At 43.2% G+C, this 20537-nt stretch overlaps 3 protein-coding genes across 3 annotated transcripts; all 3 read left to right on the top strand.

Annotated features, from left to right (window-relative positions):
* Nucleotides 1-1060: 1060 nt before the first annotated feature.
* Nucleotides 1061-9265, top strand: LOC101769015 (kelch domain-containing protein 4). Its single transcript, XM_004975947.4, has 20 exons — nucleotides 1061-1363; nucleotides 1760-1846; nucleotides 2270-2338; nucleotides 2580-2712; nucleotides 2799-2845; nucleotides 2987-3073; nucleotides 3505-3566; nucleotides 3924-3966; nucleotides 4076-4156; nucleotides 4551-4658; nucleotides 4830-4935; nucleotides 5742-5805; nucleotides 6301-6343; nucleotides 6624-6845; nucleotides 6917-7078; nucleotides 7239-7358; nucleotides 8229-8375; nucleotides 8574-8660; nucleotides 8756-8824; nucleotides 8917-9265. Exons 1-20 carry the CDS (start codon nucleotides 1232-1234, stop codon nucleotides 9019-9021), a joined length of 1974 nt encoding a protein of 657 aa, XP_004976004.1. The 5' UTR covers nucleotides 1061-1231; the 3' UTR covers nucleotides 9022-9265.
* Nucleotides 9266-10936: 1671 nt separating this feature from the next.
* Nucleotides 10937-13366, top strand: LOC101768610 (very-long-chain 3-oxoacyl-CoA reductase 1). The gene is made up of 3 exons (XM_004975946.3): nucleotides 10937-11660; nucleotides 12404-12473; nucleotides 12908-13366. The coding sequence occupies exons 1-3, from the start codon at nucleotides 11026-11028 to the stop codon at nucleotides 13163-13165; spliced, it is 963 nt and encodes a 320-aa protein (XP_004976003.1). The 5' UTR covers nucleotides 10937-11025; the 3' UTR covers nucleotides 13166-13366.
* Nucleotides 13367-14486: 1120 nt separating this feature from the next.
* On the top strand, nucleotides 14487-17801 carry LOC101785727 (very-long-chain 3-oxoacyl-CoA reductase 1). The gene is made up of 3 exons (XM_004978030.3): nucleotides 14487-15232; nucleotides 16485-16554; nucleotides 17241-17801. The coding sequence occupies exons 1-3, from the start codon at nucleotides 14592-14594 to the stop codon at nucleotides 17496-17498; spliced, it is 969 nt and encodes a 322-aa protein (XP_004978087.1). The 5' UTR covers nucleotides 14487-14591; the 3' UTR covers nucleotides 17499-17801.
* The last annotated feature ends 2736 nt before the right edge of the window (nucleotides 17802-20537 follow it).

Here is a 20537-nt window from a genome sequence, read left to right as displayed (position 1 = left end):
ATTTGGTCTCCGATGCAGGTTTGGGATCATACTCCCTCCGTTCCAAATTGCAGGCCATTCCAACTTCTTGGAGAGTCAAACTATTTTATATTTGATCAAAATTATAGAAAGGATTACAAAGATTTATAGCACTGAATAGATATACTATGAAAATATATTTAATGAAGAATCTAATAGTATTTATTTGGTACCATAAATATTAGTATTTATTGTATAAATTTGGTCAAACTTAAGATGCTTTCACTTTCCAAAAAAGTTGAAATGACTTACAATTTGGAATGGATGGAGCACATGTAACATCCGCGAAGAGGAATACGGTGAATGGCAAGATGTGTATCAGAAAGGATATAATTTACCAATGTGGGAGGCACCTGCAGATTTGAAGCATTGTAATTTGAAAGAGCTCATCATTAAGGGCTATCAAGTCGAGGAGAAGTTCAGATATATAAGACGTCTCGTGAAAGCAGCAGTGAATTTAGAAGTGATTGTATTGATTCACAGTGGTTCCTGTGAATACTGTAAGTTCTCTCCTTCAACCAGATATCCATGGACGCAGGAGGAGAGGCTTCAGATTAAGGAACAGATCTTAGAGTGGAGATCCTCGCCTATAAAATTATTAGGATTTGAATCCTTAGAGTGTAGACCCTCACATGTAAAGTAGCTTTTGGAGTCTGATTATTTATATGCTATTTTATGGTCTCTTATCTTGTTTAGATCTTTATTATCGAATTAATGATTTTGTTATAGTATATTTTCTCCATTTTTAAACATACAATGTTATGGGCAAGCTAATTAGTTTAACTAATTTTCCCAAATATCATTTATTTAAAAATAAAGTGAGTATTTTTTGAAGGTTTTTTGCTTTATTACATAACTTATAAAAAAACTGAGAGGACTTTTAATGGTACTATCTCCTCTGTCTAATTGCTCGGTAATTAAAGCAAACCACCTGCAGACTCCAAATGATACGCTGGAAAGTTTGCTGGCTCCAATTCGTTTTTTCCCTGAATCGAGGGCCCAAATTTGCGAAAGCCCGTGAGGGCCCAATTCGAGTGGCGGCACCGTGCCCCCTCGCCAGCCGCGCCGCCACCCCTCTCCCTCCCCGTGAGGCCGTGAGGTTTTAGCACGCCTCCGCCTCCACCTCCGCTTCCGCCTCCACGCCGCCTGAGCTGAGAAGTGAAGTAGAGGAAGGGAGGAGAGAGCTCTAGCTCGAGGTGGAGGCGGGGAGGAGATGGGAAAGAAGCAGAAGAAGCCTGGGAAGGGGAAGGAGAAGACGGAGCGGAAGACGGTGAAGGGTGAGGAGAAGCGCGCCCGCCGCGAGGCCCGCAAGGTCGGCGAGGAGGACGACATCGACGCCATCCTCGTCAGTAATCTCTCCCCGCTCTCGATCCCTCCTGACCCTTTCCATGTGCGTTACGAGTCCGGTCACGCTTGGCGGCCTCGTGGCGGCTGCTCGTTTTGCTGTGCCACCGCGTGCAGCTGTGCTTACTCCCAGCTCCTGGCCTTGGCTGAAATCACAGGAGCACGCTATGCTTGTCTAATTTACGGCTTTTCTAACCTTTTTGCGCCGTTTTATCTGTGGATTAGCTGTGTACGGTCGCTGCTTTTGCATTTTGTCGAACTGCTGCTGTGCACCTGATAATGTGATGTCGTTAGGGAAATTGCAAAATGACAACCTTTTTGTTTCTCCATATATCCCCTTCTGCGGCTGCTTATGCTCTTCTGCTGATTTCCTTCCTTTTGGTTATCTTAACTGCAGAGGAGCATACAGAAGGAAGAGGCGAAGAAGAAGGAGGTACATGTGGAGGAGAATGTCCCTGCACCATCTCCTCGGTCTAATTGCTCGGTAAGGAACTGCAGAGCTTCAAATGCCAATGAAATAAGATAGCATTTCCCTGTTGCCCTCTTTACCTGTCTTATGGTAATTCTTGTAATTCAAGTTTTGTACTGGTCTTGTTTGCTTTTTAGAAATTATATCTCTGGTCTTGTTGCAATTGGGTTAAATCAACAACTTTCTAATTTTCTGTATGATACGGTGGAGGGTTTCTCTAATGAAGGTATTGATGAAATCCGGCTATCTTTTCGGTGACATGGCTGAACCTGTCATTCGACCTTCATTTGATGGAGTGCTTTTTACAGTTTGATTGTTTGCAGTACTATATATACTTTTGCCCTCTAATTATTAACTTGAACATCTTCAAACAAAATTCCAGCTCATCAAGTAAATCTGGAAGATTTTTATTTTAAAATCTTATCTTCTCATTTGCAGCTTACCATAAACCCGTTGAAAGAGACAGAACTGATTCTGTATGGGGGAGAGTTCTACAATGGTAGCAAGGTGCGGAACACATATTGTTTGATTTAGTAATGTTTAGTATATCTTAGTGGTTTTACTGTGCTCTTCTCAAAGTTTTTTCAGAATTTCCTTCTATATTATATTTTTTACTTGGCTGACACTACAGTTCCTGTTCTAATTTAATGAGTTTCTTAGCCTTTATCTTAGGGTTTTTATTAGATTCTTCTTGAAGCATGATATCCTGTAGTGATGAATAATATCAATTTCCTGTCTGTGCATGCAGACTTTTGTTTATGGCGATCTTTATCGCTATGATGTAGATAAAAATGAGTGGAAGTTGGTATCTAGCCCTAACAGTCCACCTCCACGAAGTGCTCACCAGACAGTAGCCTGGAAGAATAACATATACATGTTTGGTAATAGAAGTTCTCTCTGGGTAAGGAATTCCATGAGTAACATGATGTGTATGTGATTAACACTTTTCCCTTTGTTGATGTTTTAGGTGGGGAATTCACTTCACCAAACCAAGAACGTTTTCATCATTACAAGGTAGAAAACTGAGTATGATAGTCTAATTTTTCCATTACCTTTCTGGGATTGTTTTCTTGGCATCAGACGCACACCTTTGTCAGAAGCATTCGATGCAACAATAAAGGTTCCTTTTCTTATTCCTTGACCATTTTTTCTTAGGACTTTTGGACGTTGGATCTGAAAACAAACCAATGGGAGCAAATTCTTGCCAAGGGCTGTCCAAGTGCACGTTCAGGACACAGGATGGTTAGTGTTTTATGTTGAAATCATCTATTCGCTGTTGTAGTTCCAATTCTCCTATCTTTTCTGCATTATTAGCATGGATGGACAAAGCATATTTTCCTGTTGTACTAGAGGTTGTAGGAAACATGAGTATGTGGTGCCAGCTCAAGAAAATGCTTGGTAGTTATTTGCTGTTTGCAATTTATTTGAAAAGCTCAGGCACTTGCATTGAGAAGTAGCGAACTTTACCATTCAACTTATGGAGTCCCTTTTACATGATAAAGTGAGCGTAATTGACCTATATTATAGATCCAAGCCATTGGCATATCTTTCCGTTGCTCAATATCATCCTCCAATTTTAAGAGGACAGATATTTATGTATATTTTTTTCCATGTCCCTTATTATACTTTATGAATTATCATTTAGCCCATCTGTTATTTCATTTTATTTACAGGTTCTTTACAAGCACAAGATTGTGCTATTTGGTGGTTTTTACGACACACTTAGGGAAGTGAGGTCAGTAGAATTAATTTGTATGCAACTCTCGTTTTTGGTGTGGTGATGTGATTACTTGAGTAATATTTATATTTAGATCTTGTTTGAGGGAATAGGAGTTACACAAAATTATGAGTTATGGATCACTTAGATCTAGAAAAGCCAAAACAACCTATAATTTGGGACAGAGGGAGTAGTATATTCTTACAGTTGATAATTCACGAAGTGGTGCAAAATAAACTGATAGCACTTAGATAGTAGTATATCCTTACGGCTGATAATTCACGAAGTGATGCAAAGTAAACTGATAGCATAGAACATCTTCTGAATTTGACAAGATCCACTTGATTATGCTTGATAAGTATATCCTCCTCACAGGTACTACAATGATCTACATGTTTTTGATTTGGACCATTTCAAGGTGAGTAAACATTGTTGAACTTCATTTAGTACTGCTAGCTACATATTCTCTCTTAGTAAGACTTAAGGCCCTCAGTTTGAATAGTCTTATTGAGCACTTGATATTTTAGTGGGAGGAAATCAAGCCTCGCCCAGGGTGCCTGTGGCCAAGTCCAAGAAGTGGCTTTCAGCTTGCTGTTTACCAAGATCAGGCAAGCATATATTTTCTGTCTTCTTAGTTATTTATTTATTGGTGCATGCTATTTTCTAGTTTTGTTAAACACCACCTGTGGTTTTCAAATGTTTATGTACTACTAGGTTTTGTGAGAGATCTTATTGTTGTGATATTGAACTTCTTGTATGTCAATTGGTACCCTTTTGGATCATCTGTACAAGCATTTTTATGTCATGATGACAGAATCGTCGGCATATCTTTTCAATCAAAATTATAACTTTAATCCAACTCAACAATTTATATCACGTTTGGGTTTTCTGCAAGCAACAAGTTATGGGTTTATGGCACATTAGCTGATAAGAACGACTTGCTATGACATGTTTTGTACTACTTCTATTTGCAAATGTCTTTATGTTCATTTTTTTCTGCAGATATATCTATATGGTGGATACTTCAAAGAAGTTTCTTCAGACAAAGAAAAGGGAACAGTTCATGCAGATATGTGGTCTCTTGATCCTCGTACTTGGGAATGGAATAAGGTCAACACTTACACTCATCTAATTATTTTAAATCTTTTATCTGTTGATTTCTGTCTTACCATGCTCTTACATCCAGGAATTTGTATATTGACAATATTTCGAGTTCTGCTTCAAAACCTACAGGCCCACATTGAGTTGCATATTTACTTCTTTAATCTTAATTGTTGATAGGTTAAGAAGGCTGGGATGCCGCCTGGTCCCAGAGCTGGGTTTTCAATGTGTGTGCACAAGAAAAGGGCTGTTCTTTTTGGTGGTGTGGTAGATATGGAAGTTGAAGGTAACTCACAAACTGAACTCTGCTCCTCTGCTCCATGCTTAGCTATATATTTGAAATGCATAGTTTGTTCTATTACTTCTATTTGGTGATTAAAATGGTTAAATCCATATATTTTAGTTATTCGGGTGTTCTTCTGTTCACTTGAATGTTGCAAGCTCCTATTTAGGCGAATGGTCTAGAGAAGAAAAAGAAAAAGATGCTAACGAAAGCCACCTAATGTCATGATGTGTTGAACCAAAGACTGAAAAGGTTGACAAAACCAAAGCACAATGAGGATATCATGGATCCGTATATATTCTAAAGGTTCAAAAAGTCTTGAATCAGTGATGTTTCACAACCCAGTGCTCTGAAGGTTCAGGAAATTAGTGATTTTATTGATATATACTTTGGCTCATGAACTATGTGTTGCTTTTACTTCAGCTTGATAGAAAACACATGATTTGCTTGGCTCTCCTATCAGTGTTTCCTGATGCAAACAGATACCCCATCTGTTTCTAAATATATGATGTTCTAATTAGCTTGTCCTTAACATCATATATTTAAAAACCGATGTAGTAGTATATACTAGATACAGAAACTATGGCTTCTATTGTGAATGTTGGTATCAAATTGAGTTGATTGCTCATAGAACTGCAATGAACTGTATAGGTGCACCATGCAATAATCAGTTAAGTAATTCAATACATGCTCATCATGCTAGAAAAAAAAAACTGACTTGGAAAATGATTATTTTTTGGTCGTCAATTTCTAACTACATAGTTTTGGCAACCTACGCTGACCAGTCTGCTGAAATTCTTGGTTTGTAGGTGATGTCATTATGAGCATGTTTATGAATGAGCTGTATGGTTTCCAATTGGATAACCACCGTTGGTACGTTTCTCTTAGCATTTTCAATATGGCTTTGATTTTCTGAAGTTAATTTAGTTATATAGCAGCTTGCTTTTTGAGGCTGTTGCTTGTATACGACTGCTATATTGCTACTTTTCAACTCATACCATACAAATTGTTACGCTTCTATCTAGGTTTTCAGAACAGTAATCTTCGCAACTGATATGTACCTTTTCCATTCATTCACCATCTTGGGTTGAGCATTCCTTGTAATCTTCTTGTGGTTCTCTGGATAACTTCACTATTTTGGAAACCATGTAAAATACTCTCTGGGATCACTTGCTTCGATGCACATGCTTTAATCAGGTGGAATAATTCACTACTCAGTGATGCTATCTGATTCGGTTCGCACTAGTTACTTTTTCTGTGTTCCCCAATTTAAATGTGATTAGTATATATCTGAAAGGTGATGCTTTCTTGTTCAGTTTGTGTATTCTGTTTGTATGTTGAATGGATTATTTCCCTTGAATATCGTAGGTATCCGCTAGAGCTCAGGAAAGACAAGCCTGCTAAAAATAAGGTGATTCTATTGCAATCATGTAATTAGCCTGTTCACGGTTGGTAAATCTAAATTTATAAGATAGAAATTCATTGCAGCAGGTATTTCACAGTTTTTTCCGATAATTGGAAAAACAATACTAAATTTACTGCACAGACTCTAGCTGTTGAAAAAAAATGCGCATATGTTATACATTCTGAACTTGAAATATCCTGTAAAGCATAGATCTTTGCTTCAAGCAAGTGACTGAGTTTATTGCTCTCGAAAATGTTCATATGCTAATGCTGGTTCCCATGCATAGACAAAGGATATCAAAAGAAAAGAGTCAACAAATGATGTAGAAGCTAATATTGATAATGAGGGTGATGAGGTCATGGAGGACTTAGAAGAAGCTATTGAAGGACAACCTGAAGTCCATGGAGTTTCTAATCAGTTGATCAAAAGTCTGAGCATCACTAAAGCTGGGTCAAGCAAAAGCTCTGATGTTCTCTCTGATTCAACAGCACAAGAAGCACCACCTGAGGTTATTTCAATCTTTGTCATTTACATTGCAAAGATACTTCTGTTGCTCATTGACTGTTTTGGTACTAACAGGCGGTGAAACCCAATGGTCGTATCAATGCATGCATGGCTGTAGGGAAAGATATGCTGTACTTATATGGAGGAATGATGGAAGTGAAAGATAGAGAAATTACTCTTGATGATCTATATTCACTTAACCTTAGCAAACTTGATGAGTGGAAGTGTATCATACCGGTCAGTTACAGATTGGCTTTCTGTTTTTTTTTTTGCCATTTTTGTACTAATTAACAGTATTATCTATTTAGTTGGAATAAATATGAACAAATTATCTTCTAGTCATATCATAACCATTACTGTTTGTGTGGAAGTTATCGTTATTATCTTTTTTATTCAGGCATCGGAATCTGAATGGTTAGAAATTTCTGAGGATGATGATGAGGAGGATGACGATGAAGCTGACGATAATGAAAATGATAGTGAGGGGGGTGATAGCCAGACAGATGAAGATGAAGAGGTATGCACTAGTACGTCAAGTACAGTAGTAAGAGGTTCTGTGCAATCCCAATGAGATCCTGGATTAGGTTGTACTGGAAAAAATCTTGTGTTAATCTAAGTTGTGAATTATTATCTATCAATCAGGTTTTATATTTACCATCTTATAATACACAGTTTTTCAGAATATTAGTTGAAAGTAAAGGGATACTACTTGCCATGTTCCCCCAAATTTGCCTGAAACCAAATGATCTGCTAATTTCTGACCTGCTGTGTTAGATTGAGTCTAGATGTCTATATCTGACTTAAATTGTTAAGATAGGAAACCAATTCACCTGCAGGAAATAGGAACCAGTTTATGCATTTTTTCATAGAGCAAAACTAACATTTTTTACAAAAAGAAGTATTGAAAAGAGGTGGCTGTCAGTAGTGGAAATATTTGGAGCTAGGGATGCTCCTGTCCTAGTTTGCCGATAAACCATTTGATGTGCTATTCTTGAACAAACAGAATGAATACTTAATGCTAACAGTGCAATCCATTATACTTGACTTCACTTGGGTATACAAAGGAAATATGGCTGCACCAGCTTGGAATTATGTCCCTTAAAAGTTTCCAGTGAGTAAACTACTTTACTACTTTTGTCTAAGAACACATGACCGATGTATCTGGCATGCTGTCTTCCAGAAATTAGCAAGATTTTGCTGCTCGTCCATTGTGTTAATGTTAAGATTTTGGTTGGGTACAATGGTTTATAAAGTTCATCCACAGCTGGCTTATTATGAGTTATCCAGCTTGATACTTAGTACATTCCTTAAGTGTCATTTTCCGTTAGTGACTACAGTTTACTCATTGCATGGTTATTTATCTGTGAACCTCAACATGCCTGTGTAGTCTGATGAAGATGCTGTGAAGAATGTGTCTAGTGCTGTGTCTCTCCTGAAGGGTGAAAGTAAGACCATGCGTAGAAAAGAGAAGCGTGCTCGGATAGAGCAAATCAGGGTCATCCTTGGCCTTTCTGATTCTCAAAGGACACCAGTGGTAATGTTGTACTTGCTAAGCTTTGTTTATTTTGCTTTTATATTTGTTTCTCTCCTTCGTTCCTAGCTGCATGCTTGAAGGACATTTTCTTTGTGTGTTTGTTCTAGAGGAAACCATTGGTCAACCGTTTGTTACCGTAGTTAACAAAACATTCTTACTCTCTTTTACTTATATAATTTCATTTGTTTATTCTGAAAGCCTGGAGAATCATTGAGAGATTTCTACAAGAGGACAAATATGTACTGGCAAATGGCTGCCTACGAGCACACTCAACATACTGGAAAGGTTAGTTTCTGTTGCTTGAATTCCTCCATTAGTCAACTATTATACCACCTTTCAGGGAGTGAGTGTTGTATGTAATCCGGCACATCTAATGGCAGGAGCTCCGAAAAGATGGTTTTGATCTCGCTGAAACTCGATACAAGGAACTGAAACCAATACTCGACGAGGTAATTGCTGTGTCGCGCTACATTATCTGGTTTGAAAGCCAAGGATATTCAGCTCTGTAGTATGTTGGCTCACTTTTGTGCATCATGTTCAGCTGGCTGTGCTGGAGGCTGAGCAGAAGGCTGAGGAAGAGGCCAGCGGGTCTACTAGTTCCAAGAGGGACACCAAGAAAGGCAAGCAGAAGAGCGCAGGAAGATAGTTTTTTTTTAATTCTCAAACGAGTGTTTTAAGCAGAAGGCAGTTTTGAACGAGTGCTCCAAGTCTTACTTATGTTTGTTCAGGGAATTTTCGTTATGAACCCAAGTAGACAAAAATTGATATTTATGAAAACTGAGTTCTCCAAGTCTCGCTTATGTTATTTCAGAGAATTTTCGTTATGAACCCAAGTAGACAAAAATTGATATTGATTTGTGAAAAAAATGGTACTTCCAGTTAATTTTGAATTCATGTGCATTGGCTCAGAATTAGTCATGGGGATCATGTGCATCTGAACTGTTTATTCTCCCCACTGAACATTAGTAACTATATCTGAATCATGTGTAGTACAAAGGAATTGAAGCTCTTCCTAAGAACATAATGAGAATACTTTTCCTTATGATGTGTCTTGAGGCTTGAGAGAGACTACTTTTTTATATATAATCATATATATTAATAATGAGAATAGAGTATATAGTTTAGGGATTGAATCCCGAGATTGCACTGGAGTATAGGCATAGCTGCTTAGCTACTGAAATGAAGCCGCACAGTAACCTGTGACTTGAGGGTGTAAATCTTAAGGCAGCATTTGCGGCTCAAAACATACTCGTTGTAAATGAGTGTGGATATGGTTACTGAGGCTTCGGGTTTTAGGCGCATGATAAAGGTTAGCGCTGCTCCGTTTCGGGGACTATTTTATGTGGAGTTTGCTAGTTGGTGGCTGACTATTACTGTGCTCTATTGACGTAGCCTAGAGGTTGCTCGGAGCATTCTGACGCCGGCAGGGCCTCGGGCCTCCACTTCCTCCCTCCCTCATCTGAGGCCTTGTTAGTTGCCAAAATTTGGAGTGCTAAAATTACTGTGCCAGCACTGTAGCACACTGTAGCGTTTCGTTTATATTTGTGAATTATTGTCCAAACATTGACTAATTAGGCTCAAAAGATTCGTCTCGCAAAGTACAACAAAACTATGCAATTAGTTTTTAATTTCGTCTACATTTAGTACTTCATGCATGTACGACAAGTTTGATGTGATGGAGAATCTTCTTTTTGCATAGTGCCAAAGTTGGGAGTTAGAGGTCAACTAAGGCCTTATTTAGTTTCCAATTTGGAAGTGGCAAAATTGATATTTTGCCATAAATGCGCAACTGTAGCGTTTCGTTTGTATTTGTGAATTATTGTCCAAATATTGACTAATTAGGCTCAAAAGATTCGTCTCGTAGAGTACAACAAAACTGTGCAATTAGTTTTTAGTTTCATCTATATTTAGTACTCCATGCATGTACCGCAAGTTTGATGTGATGGAGAATCTTCTTTTTGCATAGTGTCAAAGTTGGGAGTTTGGCGGTAACTAAGGCCTTGTTTAGTTGGCAAATTTGGGAGATGCAAAATTACTGTGTCAACACTGTAGCATACTGTAGCGTTTCGTTTGTATTTGTGAATTATTGTCCAAATATTGACTAATTAGGCTCAAAAGATTCGTCTCGCAAAGTACAACAAAACTGTGCAATTAGTTTTTAATTTCGTCTACATTTAGTACTTCATGCATGTACCGCAAATTTGATGTGATAGGGAATCTTCTTTTTACATAGTGTCAAAGTTGGGAATCAGGGGAACTAAACATGGCCTAAACAAGGCCTAAACAAGGCTCAACCGAGCTCTGGCCGCCTCCCTCACCCCATGCCTTGTCCAACCCTTCTCCTTTACTGCATCTAGCAGCAGGATCAGCCGCTAGCTGTCGCTGCAGACCGCAACAGTACAGTGCTACCCCGACAACTTTTCAGTGTACACCTTTCCGATATAACACAAGCCAACTGCCACCCACCCGCTTGATGAGCAGCCACCTACCCGCTTGATGAGCAGCCACCCTCCCGTACGTCCCGCGCTATATATTTGCTTCCGTGTCCTCGCCCTCTCCGACTGCAAAGCGCAGACCGTGCGCCGGCAGCAGCGCCCCACCGAGCAAACCACGCCCCGCGCGCGGTGCCCATCGACGACCCGTCTCCGCCATGGCCTGCGGCGCGAATGCCCAGCCGGCGTGGGCGCTGGCGGCGCTCGCAGCGCTGGGGCTGCTCGTGACCGCGCGCGCCGCGGCGCGCCTCGCGCTGTGGCTGTACGCGGCGTTCCTCCGCCCCGCGCGGCCGCTGCGCCGCCGCTACGGCGAGTGGGCCGTCGTCACGGGCGCCACGGACGGCATCGGCCGCGCGCTCGCGTTCCGCCTCGCCGCCGCCGGGCTCGGGGTCGTCCTCGTCGGCCGGAACCCGGACAAGCTCGCGACCGTCACGGCCGACCTCAAAGCCAAGCATCCCGCGGCGCAGGTCCGCATCTTCGTGCTCGACTTCACCGCCGACGATGCCGCCGCGAAGGTGGGCGCGCTCGGGGAGTTCCTCCGGGGGCTCGACGTCGGCGTGCTCGTCAACAACGTCGGCGCGTCGTACCCGTACGCGCGCTACTTCCACGAGGTGGACGAGGAGCTCACGCGGAAGCTGATACGCCTCAACGTCGAGGCCGTCACGCGGGTGACGCACGCCGTGCTCCCCGGCATGGTGGAGCGCGGGCGGGGAGCCATCATGAACATGGGCTCCGGCGCCTCCGCCATCATGCCGTCGGACCCGCTGTACACCCTCTACGTCGCCACCAAGGCGTGAGTACTACTCCTCACTCTTCAGTAGTTTCTTCATGAGTTATTTTCTTTAGATAGTACATAAACCGTAGTGGCAAAAACCTTGAGGTTAAAACTTGAATAACAACAAACATGGATAGATTGGACGTTTGTGATGTCTCTGTTTTTCATATGAGCTACAGAGCTCATAGTACTGAAACAATACCATGTTTATTGAATTTTAAACGTTATGTTCAGTTGCTAAGATAATCAGTTTGTTCATATTTATATACTGTTGAAAGCCTTTGTACGGGTTGAAGGTTTACCTAAAGTTTAATATTCTAGCATATACCTAAAGTAAATATTCTGCCAGATTGAAGAAATGAAAATAGTTTATTGTTTGGAGGCACTGTTGCCATCAAATACATTTTGGTGTCAAGTATAATTGTGGGTAGATCATATGGAAGCACTAGATTATTCTATAGTACGAATTTACTTTTGTTAGTTATATTCTTTTTATTAGGAAAGTGTGGACTAATAAACTTGGAGTAGAATCGATCATATACCATCTATGAACTTTTTAGTCATATATGCTTTTTTTAGTTTAAGTGTTCTCATGAATCATTATTATAAGGAAAAGAAACTTTAGTTATTTCTAAAATGCAACTGTCTACGGCCAAGTACAATGTACAAGCTAAAGTTTTATGGTATTTCAGCAAGTTATTACCATTGTGCAAATGTTTTATGAGAACAGGTGATAAAACTACTTGTGGTTTATTTGCCAGCTATGTCGATCAATTCTCGAGATGCCTGTATGTCGAGTACAAGAGCAAAGGCATCGACGTGCAATGCCAGGTGTGAACTAGTCGCTTTTCATAATGATTTCACTTTACCTAACTGCTAAAAAAGTTTCAAAAAATGTATAATATATATAGCTACCCATTTTTTATTTTCTCCATTGAATCCGTCTACCAAGCAATAACTTTTGCATTTCATCGGTACCGTACTACCCTCACTATGGAATGCTTTAATGCGCATCACCGGCACATCGGTCCTAGCATCTGAAACGCCCAACTGCAGTACTGGACCAAATAAACACAGCCATCCCCCACAACACACTTGGAAAAACACGGGAAGCTGAGCTGACGCGCCCTCACACAACTGCAACCAAATTCGTTTCGCTACCACAGTGACGTGTGTTGAAGCATTCCTAACTTAAGTCGCCATCAGTGTCCATGTCTATTGAAAGTCTTGATTGAATCCGTCCGATGTTCTTCTTGCATCGTCAGGTGCCCATACAGGTGGCGACGAAGCTGGCGTCCATCAGGAAGCCCACCTTCCTGGCGCCGTCGCCGGAGGCGTACGCCCGCGCCGCCGTCCGCCGCATCGGGTACGAGCCGCGGTGCACGCCGTACTGGACGCACGCGCTGGTGGGGCTCCTCATCTCCCTCGTCCCCGAGCCCATCGCCGACAGGATGTTCCTCCACAGAAACCTCAGCATCCGCACCAGGGGCCGCGCCAAGGACGCCAAGAAGAAGGCGCTGTGACGACGAGGGTGGTCGGTCTCCGTACGGATCAGACGATCACTGGATTTGCAGCTGCTTTAAGCTCCTAGCATGGCCATTTCAAGTTAATTTTCAAACTTATTTGCATCTGCTCAGTAGGTTGGTACACTTGGAAATGTTGATCTGTAATTCGGCTATCTAATAACACACGGGCTGACTGATCCGTTCGTCACCCTCCAGCCCCGCCACCGTCCTCCAGCTCCCACATCGCCGCCTCTCCCTCCTCTCTAGCCCCTACGCCCCGCCGCCATCCTCCAGCTCCTCGCGCCCACGCCGCAGCCTCTCCCTCTTCTCGAGCTCCCCTGCGCTCGTGCCGCCACGGCACCCAGGGGGCAAGTCCTCGGCATCATTGCAGGTCCCACCGAAGGGCAACCATGTCAACCGACGTGATGAGCCACGGGGAGCCAATGTTTTTTGGCTCCCTCCCCACCGAACGGCTCCCATCACCAAGGTTTTAGGGGCTCCTCTCCTGAAGCCATTCGCACAGCGCCCCATCCTTTTGGTAGGGGCTTCAGGAGAAGCCACCGAAGGAGCTAGCCGGAGCTGAAACCCTCTCAAACGGAACCTCGATATGAACATACCCAATAGTGATGCATGCATCGTCATTGCTGCGGATGCGGGGCGCCCGCCTGGGCTAGGAGCTGTGGCTTGGCGAGACGAGCATCCATAGAGTACCAGGATATCTGGCTGGCAAGGGGTCACCTCCTTCGCAGTAGCACCACGTCATATATGAAGTTTTTACAATGTAATCTAATATTTGAACAGAGTTTTCCTCATCAGCGAAACACCTAACACCTTAACCTGAAGTCACCGACTTGTGGCTACTTGCACGTTGATTGAGCTTCAATGGGCCGCTGGGTTTTCAATCCGCCAACATTGGCCAGCAGAAGGCTAGACCAATATGATGAATATCGATTAAAATTATAGTATAAAAGAAATTTTATAGCTGTCTTAGTTGAACATTTGAAGACTTTTGCGGTTTTGCCGACTCAAACCGAATTGTTTTCATCCCTAACCGACCCTCTCAAACATTAATCCTCGCCGATGGTGTTGCTCTACTGTCTCCTCGGCCGAAAGCGCCGCATCGTTAGCACGGGGAAAACTGAAGTATAGTTCCAGGACGCCACACAATGCTACTATGATGGTAAGCGCATTCTGCCGGTGACACGCCAACCGCCAACCGGCAACCGCGCACCGCCCAACGCCAAGCAAGAGCAGGCACCCTTCCCAGTCCCCACGGCCTCACCTGCGCTATATCTAGCTACAGCCTCCGATGCCTCCGTAGTCCCTCCAAACCTGCTGATCGCGCTCACCGTGCGCGCGTCACCAGCAGCCGTTTCCCCACCTCGCAACCACATGCTTCGCTGAGCGGCAAGCACGGAGCCCGGCCGCCACCTTCCCCGTTCCAATGGCCGGGGCAGCGTTCACCCACGCGCAACCAGCCTGGGCACTGGCACTCGCGGCGCTCGGCTTCCTCCTGACCGCGCGCGCCGCGTCGCGCCTCGCGCAGTGGCTGCACGCGGCGTTCCTCCGCCCCGCGAGGCCGCTGCGCCGCCGCTACGGCGCGTGGGCCGTCGTCACGGGTGCCACGGACGGGATCGGCCGCGCGCTCGCGTTCCGCCTCGCCGCGACCGGGCTCGGGCTCGTCCTCGTGGGCCGCAGCCCCGAGAAGCTCGCCGCCGTCTCTGCTGAGATCAAGAAGAGGCACCCGGGCGCCCAGGTCGTCCGCACCTTCGTGCTGGACTTCGCGGCCGAGGACCTCGCCGTCAAGGTGGGCGCGCTCGGGGAGCTCGTCCGGGGGCTCGACGTCGGCGTGCTCGTCAACAACGCCGGCGCGTGCTACCCGTACGCGCGCTACTTCCACGAGGTGGACGAGGCGCTCATGTGGAACCTGATACGGCTCAACGTCGAGGCCGTCACGAGGGTGACGCACGCGGTGCTCCCCGGCATGGTGGAGCGCGGGCGGGGCGCCGTGGTGAACATCGGGTCCGGCGCCTCCGCGATTCTGCCGTCCGACCCGCTTTACACCGTCTACGCCGCCACCAAGGCGTGAGTGCTCCTCGATTTGTATCTTTCAACTCTTCAGTATGTAGTTGCTTGATGATTTCATAGTGTTTCTTTTACACATTTTATATAGTAATTTTTAGATAACAACAGTGGGATAAATCTTGAGGTTGAAACTCAAGAGGTGCATTCTTTATTTTTTAACTGAATAATAAAACTGGATAATCATGAAAAATAGTGCTAATGCATGACTAAGAACATCAATTGAATGTTCTATGTGTATTCAAGAAAAAATTTAATGTTCTGTGGATGATGTGGCAGCTTTGGTTAAAGAGTACAGTATAGTGGATTGAGAATAGCCTTAGTTATCTTTGCTCGGTATGTTATCATCAGTTATTACGCATAGGTTGCTATATGTATCTTTGTTGATATTCATTAAGGCGGTAACTTGTTTATGTGCTGCAAATTCACTCGAATTGCAAAGTATCGGCAACAGTAAACATTTTTTATGCACCTTTCTTCTTTCCTCCTGAAAGGGACTGTTGCCAAAATGCATGAAACTAGAAAGAATTGTTTGGTTACGTTAAAATTTTCTTTTGTTTATTAAACATTATGTTCAATATTCCTTTTTCTGGTGACCAGTCCGCTAGGACTGCTTACTTGTAAATCTCTTCTATATCAATAGAAATGGCGCAATATGTTGCCGTTCGTTCAAAAAAAACATTATGTTCAATGTTGAATTTAATCATAAACTTTCTTTTGTTTATTAAACATTATGTTCAGTGTTGAATTTAATTGTCGTGACAATACAACAACAATAGACATACAAGACTTAGTGTTTGTTGCAACATCAGGGTATGGTACTTGGGTAAATTGCGGTCATTCCTCCATGGATATTTGCTACAGCAAAATCCTGGAGCACCTACGCAACCTGCCACTTGCTAGCTCTGTTTTTTTTTTGGAACAATTGAGATAACAAAGTATCATTTAAGTATATTCTTTCTACTTCCTTTGGAAAAGATAACTAGAAAGCTTTTGAAAAATAGCAAGATATATGCATTATATGGGGTTGCTGCTAATTTTCTGTGTCGGTCGTTGTATTCTCACAATTATAAGAGGAGAAAAACTTTCACTTATTTCAAACAGCTGCCTATAACTAATTTTTGAGATAATGAGCTTCTTATAACTAAACACAAGCTCAAAGTGGTAAGTAACTAATAAACTAAATTATTAACATTGAATGAATGTTTTGTGACAAGAGGTGATAAGGCTACTTCTTTTTCTTTGGTTTTACTAGCTATATCGATCAGTTTTCAAGATGCCTCTATGTCGAGTACAGGAGCAAAGGCATTGACGTGCAATGCCAGGTATGAACTATTATCCTTTGACTATGAAACTATTTCACCTAATTGTTCAGATTTTTAAAACTTTTATGTACATTATTCTCGGATCTGTTATATATTCCTCCCTTTGAATCATTTCGACTTGTTTTATGCGCTGCATTTCAAGGTATCTACCTAGCTAGTAGGGAAAATATACTAAATATCAGCTAATTAAGTGCATTTAGTATAAGGGAAGCCCTTCATAAGAACATGATTTCCTCATGCTGTCGTGAGTGAGACTCGTACTGGAGACAATTTGTTGTACGATGTTAGCTGGCCTGGTACCGATCAGCACTTCTACAATCTGATGTACGATGTTAGCAAATGGTTCTAACAAGAAACTAACACGCATGCATGTTTATTTGCTGGAAATCAAACCCTTTTAGTCTTTTAGACATCATCAGTACTCTGAATCTTCCAACTGCAACAAGTTGAGGAAACACAGTCGCCACGCATGAAAACAATATTGTAAAAGCACACATGAAACAACGGGGCATTTATAATTTCTGTTAACCAGAGAGTTACATGACTTCTTCTGCATCAAAGACAAATGAAGCCATTAACTTCTTCACCATGCACCGGCCGATTACATACTACCAAGCACGCCTTGATCCGATGCTGTCTCTGTCTCTCTGATCTCCACGGACGTACGCGCTGACGCGCATGTGCAGGTACCATTGTTAGTGGCCACAAAGATGGCGTCCATAAGGAACGCCTCCTTCTTCGCGCCGTCGCCGGAGACGTACGCCGCCGCCGCCGTCCGGTGCATCGGGTACGAGCCGCGGTGCACGCCGTACTGGCCGCACGCGCTGCTGTGGCTCCTCATCTCGCTCGTGCCCGAGCCCGTCGCTGACAGGTTGATCCTCGGCGTGGCCCTCGACGTCCGCGCCAAGGGACGGGCCAAAGACACCCGGAAGAAGGCGCAGTGATGAGAGCAGCTGGGTCTCAGGACTCAGGGAGTCACCATGCAAGCAATTCGTGCTGGCCTGGAGATAATGTCTTCGAAGCCTCCACCGAGAGATCATTTCGTATTTGCCATCTTCTAGTGTGTTGTGTGTTGAGAATGTTGTTAGCATGGCAGCTCTCGTCGTGCGACTGTGCGAGCTGTGCTCGTAGCCCCGTAAGAAATAAGGTGACGGCAGCAGGTTCCAGTACCAAGTCATTTCACGCGTGGCGTTATTTGGAAAAGTAAAACAAGGATGGATAAAAAGAAAGGGAACAGATGGTAAATATGCACCGTGGAACTGGGTCTAAACTAACCAAATATATTGCCACTGATGTCGGGAATGGTTGGTGTTGGGCGCCACCACAGCAGGAGCACAACGCGTCCCAGTGGGCACTCCTGACGTCGCCATCGAGAGTGGCAAGGTTGACATGTTGCCGCGCCGCAGGTAGCCCACGAGGACCCTTCCGGATGCTGGAGTCGATGCAAGAGCTTCATGAGGAGGCGAGCTAGGCATTCTGAATTCTGAACCGAGAGCTCACAGATCCCGAGACCCATATTTATCGTGGAGACTGATCACACGATTGGTTATTCAGGGCGGTTTGCTGCATTGTCTCCATACTTGCCGGCCACAGCCAGCCGGTTTTTTTCTAAAGTGGAGTTACAGTGGAGGTCGATGGGAGCACCACGCAGTTGGCACACGGGTACCCAGTCGGTTGCAGTAAGCGACCGATCGAGTCCGACCGAGAATGTTGATTTACGGCTTTGTTTGATAGATTGAGGTGGAACGGGAGGGATTGGAGGGGAAATTAGTTTATTTTAAACTTAATCCTCCTCATTCCACTCCAATACTCTTCTATCTAAATAAGCTCTCAAGATATATGGATCAAGAGTGGTGCACGATAGGGGCAATGGGTATTCGCGCTATCTTGGAATCGATTGGGCGCAGGGTGAAGCGTAGGCAGGCTATCTATGTGACATAGATGATCACTGGTGGGCCAACGGAAACGAACGCTTGGACAATACATACTTTATATATTTTTATTAAATATGTATATGCTATTTAGTATAGACATGATGTTATGTATTAAAAAACGGAGGAAGCATATTAGATACTTATAGATAGTAGGGATTTTTCTTTTCTAATTTTCAGCCCACTCTTCCTTAGATGTGAGCAAATTTGACCCGGCCTGAAATAAAACTGAACGGGCCAAGTCCAGCCCTATTATTTTCTTAATTGGTTTCCAACTAAAAAAGAGCTGGCAGCCCAGCCTGGTCTGGCCTGAGCCCGTCCAAAAAAAGCCCAAAATGGCTGGTCCAGAAGCTGTTCGTGGGCGGGCCACATTTTTGGCCCGAATCATTCCGGGCTTTTTTGCCGGCCCGGCCCGGCACGCATTTTGCTCTTCCTGTATTCGTATGTTTCACTCTCTATCCCTAATTAATTAAATAATATAAGGAAAATGTTATTGTATCATGTTAGTTAGTAAAAGTACGGCGGAATACAGTTTGTCTATAGCAAACTGTACGAATTAAACAACGAAATACTGGTGAGACAAATATAGCGGAATGGAGAGAGGGTAGCTAGATTCCTGAAACATTGAGTTGGAGTCGATGCATGGATTCAAACCATCACTCATGCAAAGAAAGCCATGCATGCATCCGTCCTCACCAACCTTTGCTTTTATTTAATTCATTTAATTTGATTCAAACATTACATCACCGGTGGTGGTGGGCGGTGGCGACGGGGTGGCCGGCGGTGGGGGAGTGGCACGTTCACGAACTTTGCAGCAGCACTTGTTAGGCCTACGCCTTTTCATACATTTGGAGTGCATAACATTAGCGTCACCATATTCTTGCTCGCACTTATCGATGCAAGGAAAGAGTTGGCAGTCTTCTAAAATGCTGCATTTCCACGAAGCCTTATCTACATGCGACCGGAACTCAGGTAAGTACTCACACGAATCAAAAAAATATTGGTTGTTTAATTGACTAAATTTAAACAGCTGAAAAATGCAGAGTAGCTATGTATACATACATGCACAGGAGGACGAGAAGGTGGCAAGCATAATCACAAGTGCCATGGAAATGGCAGCTATTGGGTACAATACCCTCACCGGCCTGGTTGTTGCCATGGCAAGAAGAAAGCTTACTGGTATACGTTTGGCTTCTGTTCATGTGTTGGTTTATATAGAACTCTAGTCATATCCTTGGTTTAAATTGAATCGCTACAAGATTCATGTTCCGTCCCGTATATTAATGCTTTAGTACTAAGATCCGGACCCTTCTCACTCAAATAATGAATATGATACTATCCAATTCAAATTGTAGTGTACATATCCTTGGTTTAAATTAATCGCTACAGGATTCATGTCCCATCCCATATATTAAATTATTGATGCTATGGTACTGAGGTCTGGAGTTCCAGACCATTCTGACCCAACTAAGGTCCTGTTTGGATACACAATGCTAAACTTTAGCACAGTACTAAACTTTAGCACCCTCAAATGGAGTGCTAAAGTTTAGCACTTGGGGTTGTTTGGATACAGTGCTAAAGTTTAGCACATTAGGTGAGAAATGACTACATTGCCCTCATTTATGATTGGCTTGGGGAAAAGTGGAGAGGAGAGAGAGGGGGGCAGCAGGGGAAAAAATGGACTTGGGACCACTTTTAGCACCCATTAGCACCTTTTAGCACCCCTTGGGTGTGCTAAAGAAAATGGGGGTGCTAAACTTTAGCACACCCCTTTTAGCACCCCTGTTTGGGAGCCCAAGTGCTAAAAGGTGCTAAAAAGTGGGGTGCTAAAGTTTAGCACCCCCTCTCCAAACACCCTCTAAGGCAGTGTTTGGATACTAGATGCTAAACTTTAGCAGTGTCACGTCGGATGTGCTAATAAATAGTATTGACCCTATCCAATCCAAATTATAGTGCAGTCATATCTTTTTAAATTGATTGCTACAAGATTCATGTCATGTCCTATATTGATACTCTCTCCGTTTCAAATTGTAGGTAGTTTTAGCTTTATGC

Source organism: Setaria italica, chromosome VII (assembly GCF_000263155.2).
Source record: "Setaria italica strain Yugu1 chromosome VII, Setaria_italica_v2.0, whole genome shotgun sequence".
NCBI lineage: Eukaryota > Viridiplantae > Streptophyta > Magnoliopsida > Poales > Poaceae > Setaria > Setaria italica.
The sequence above is the reverse complement of the archived record's forward strand: the minus strand, read 5'-3'. Positions and strand labels throughout refer to the sequence as shown.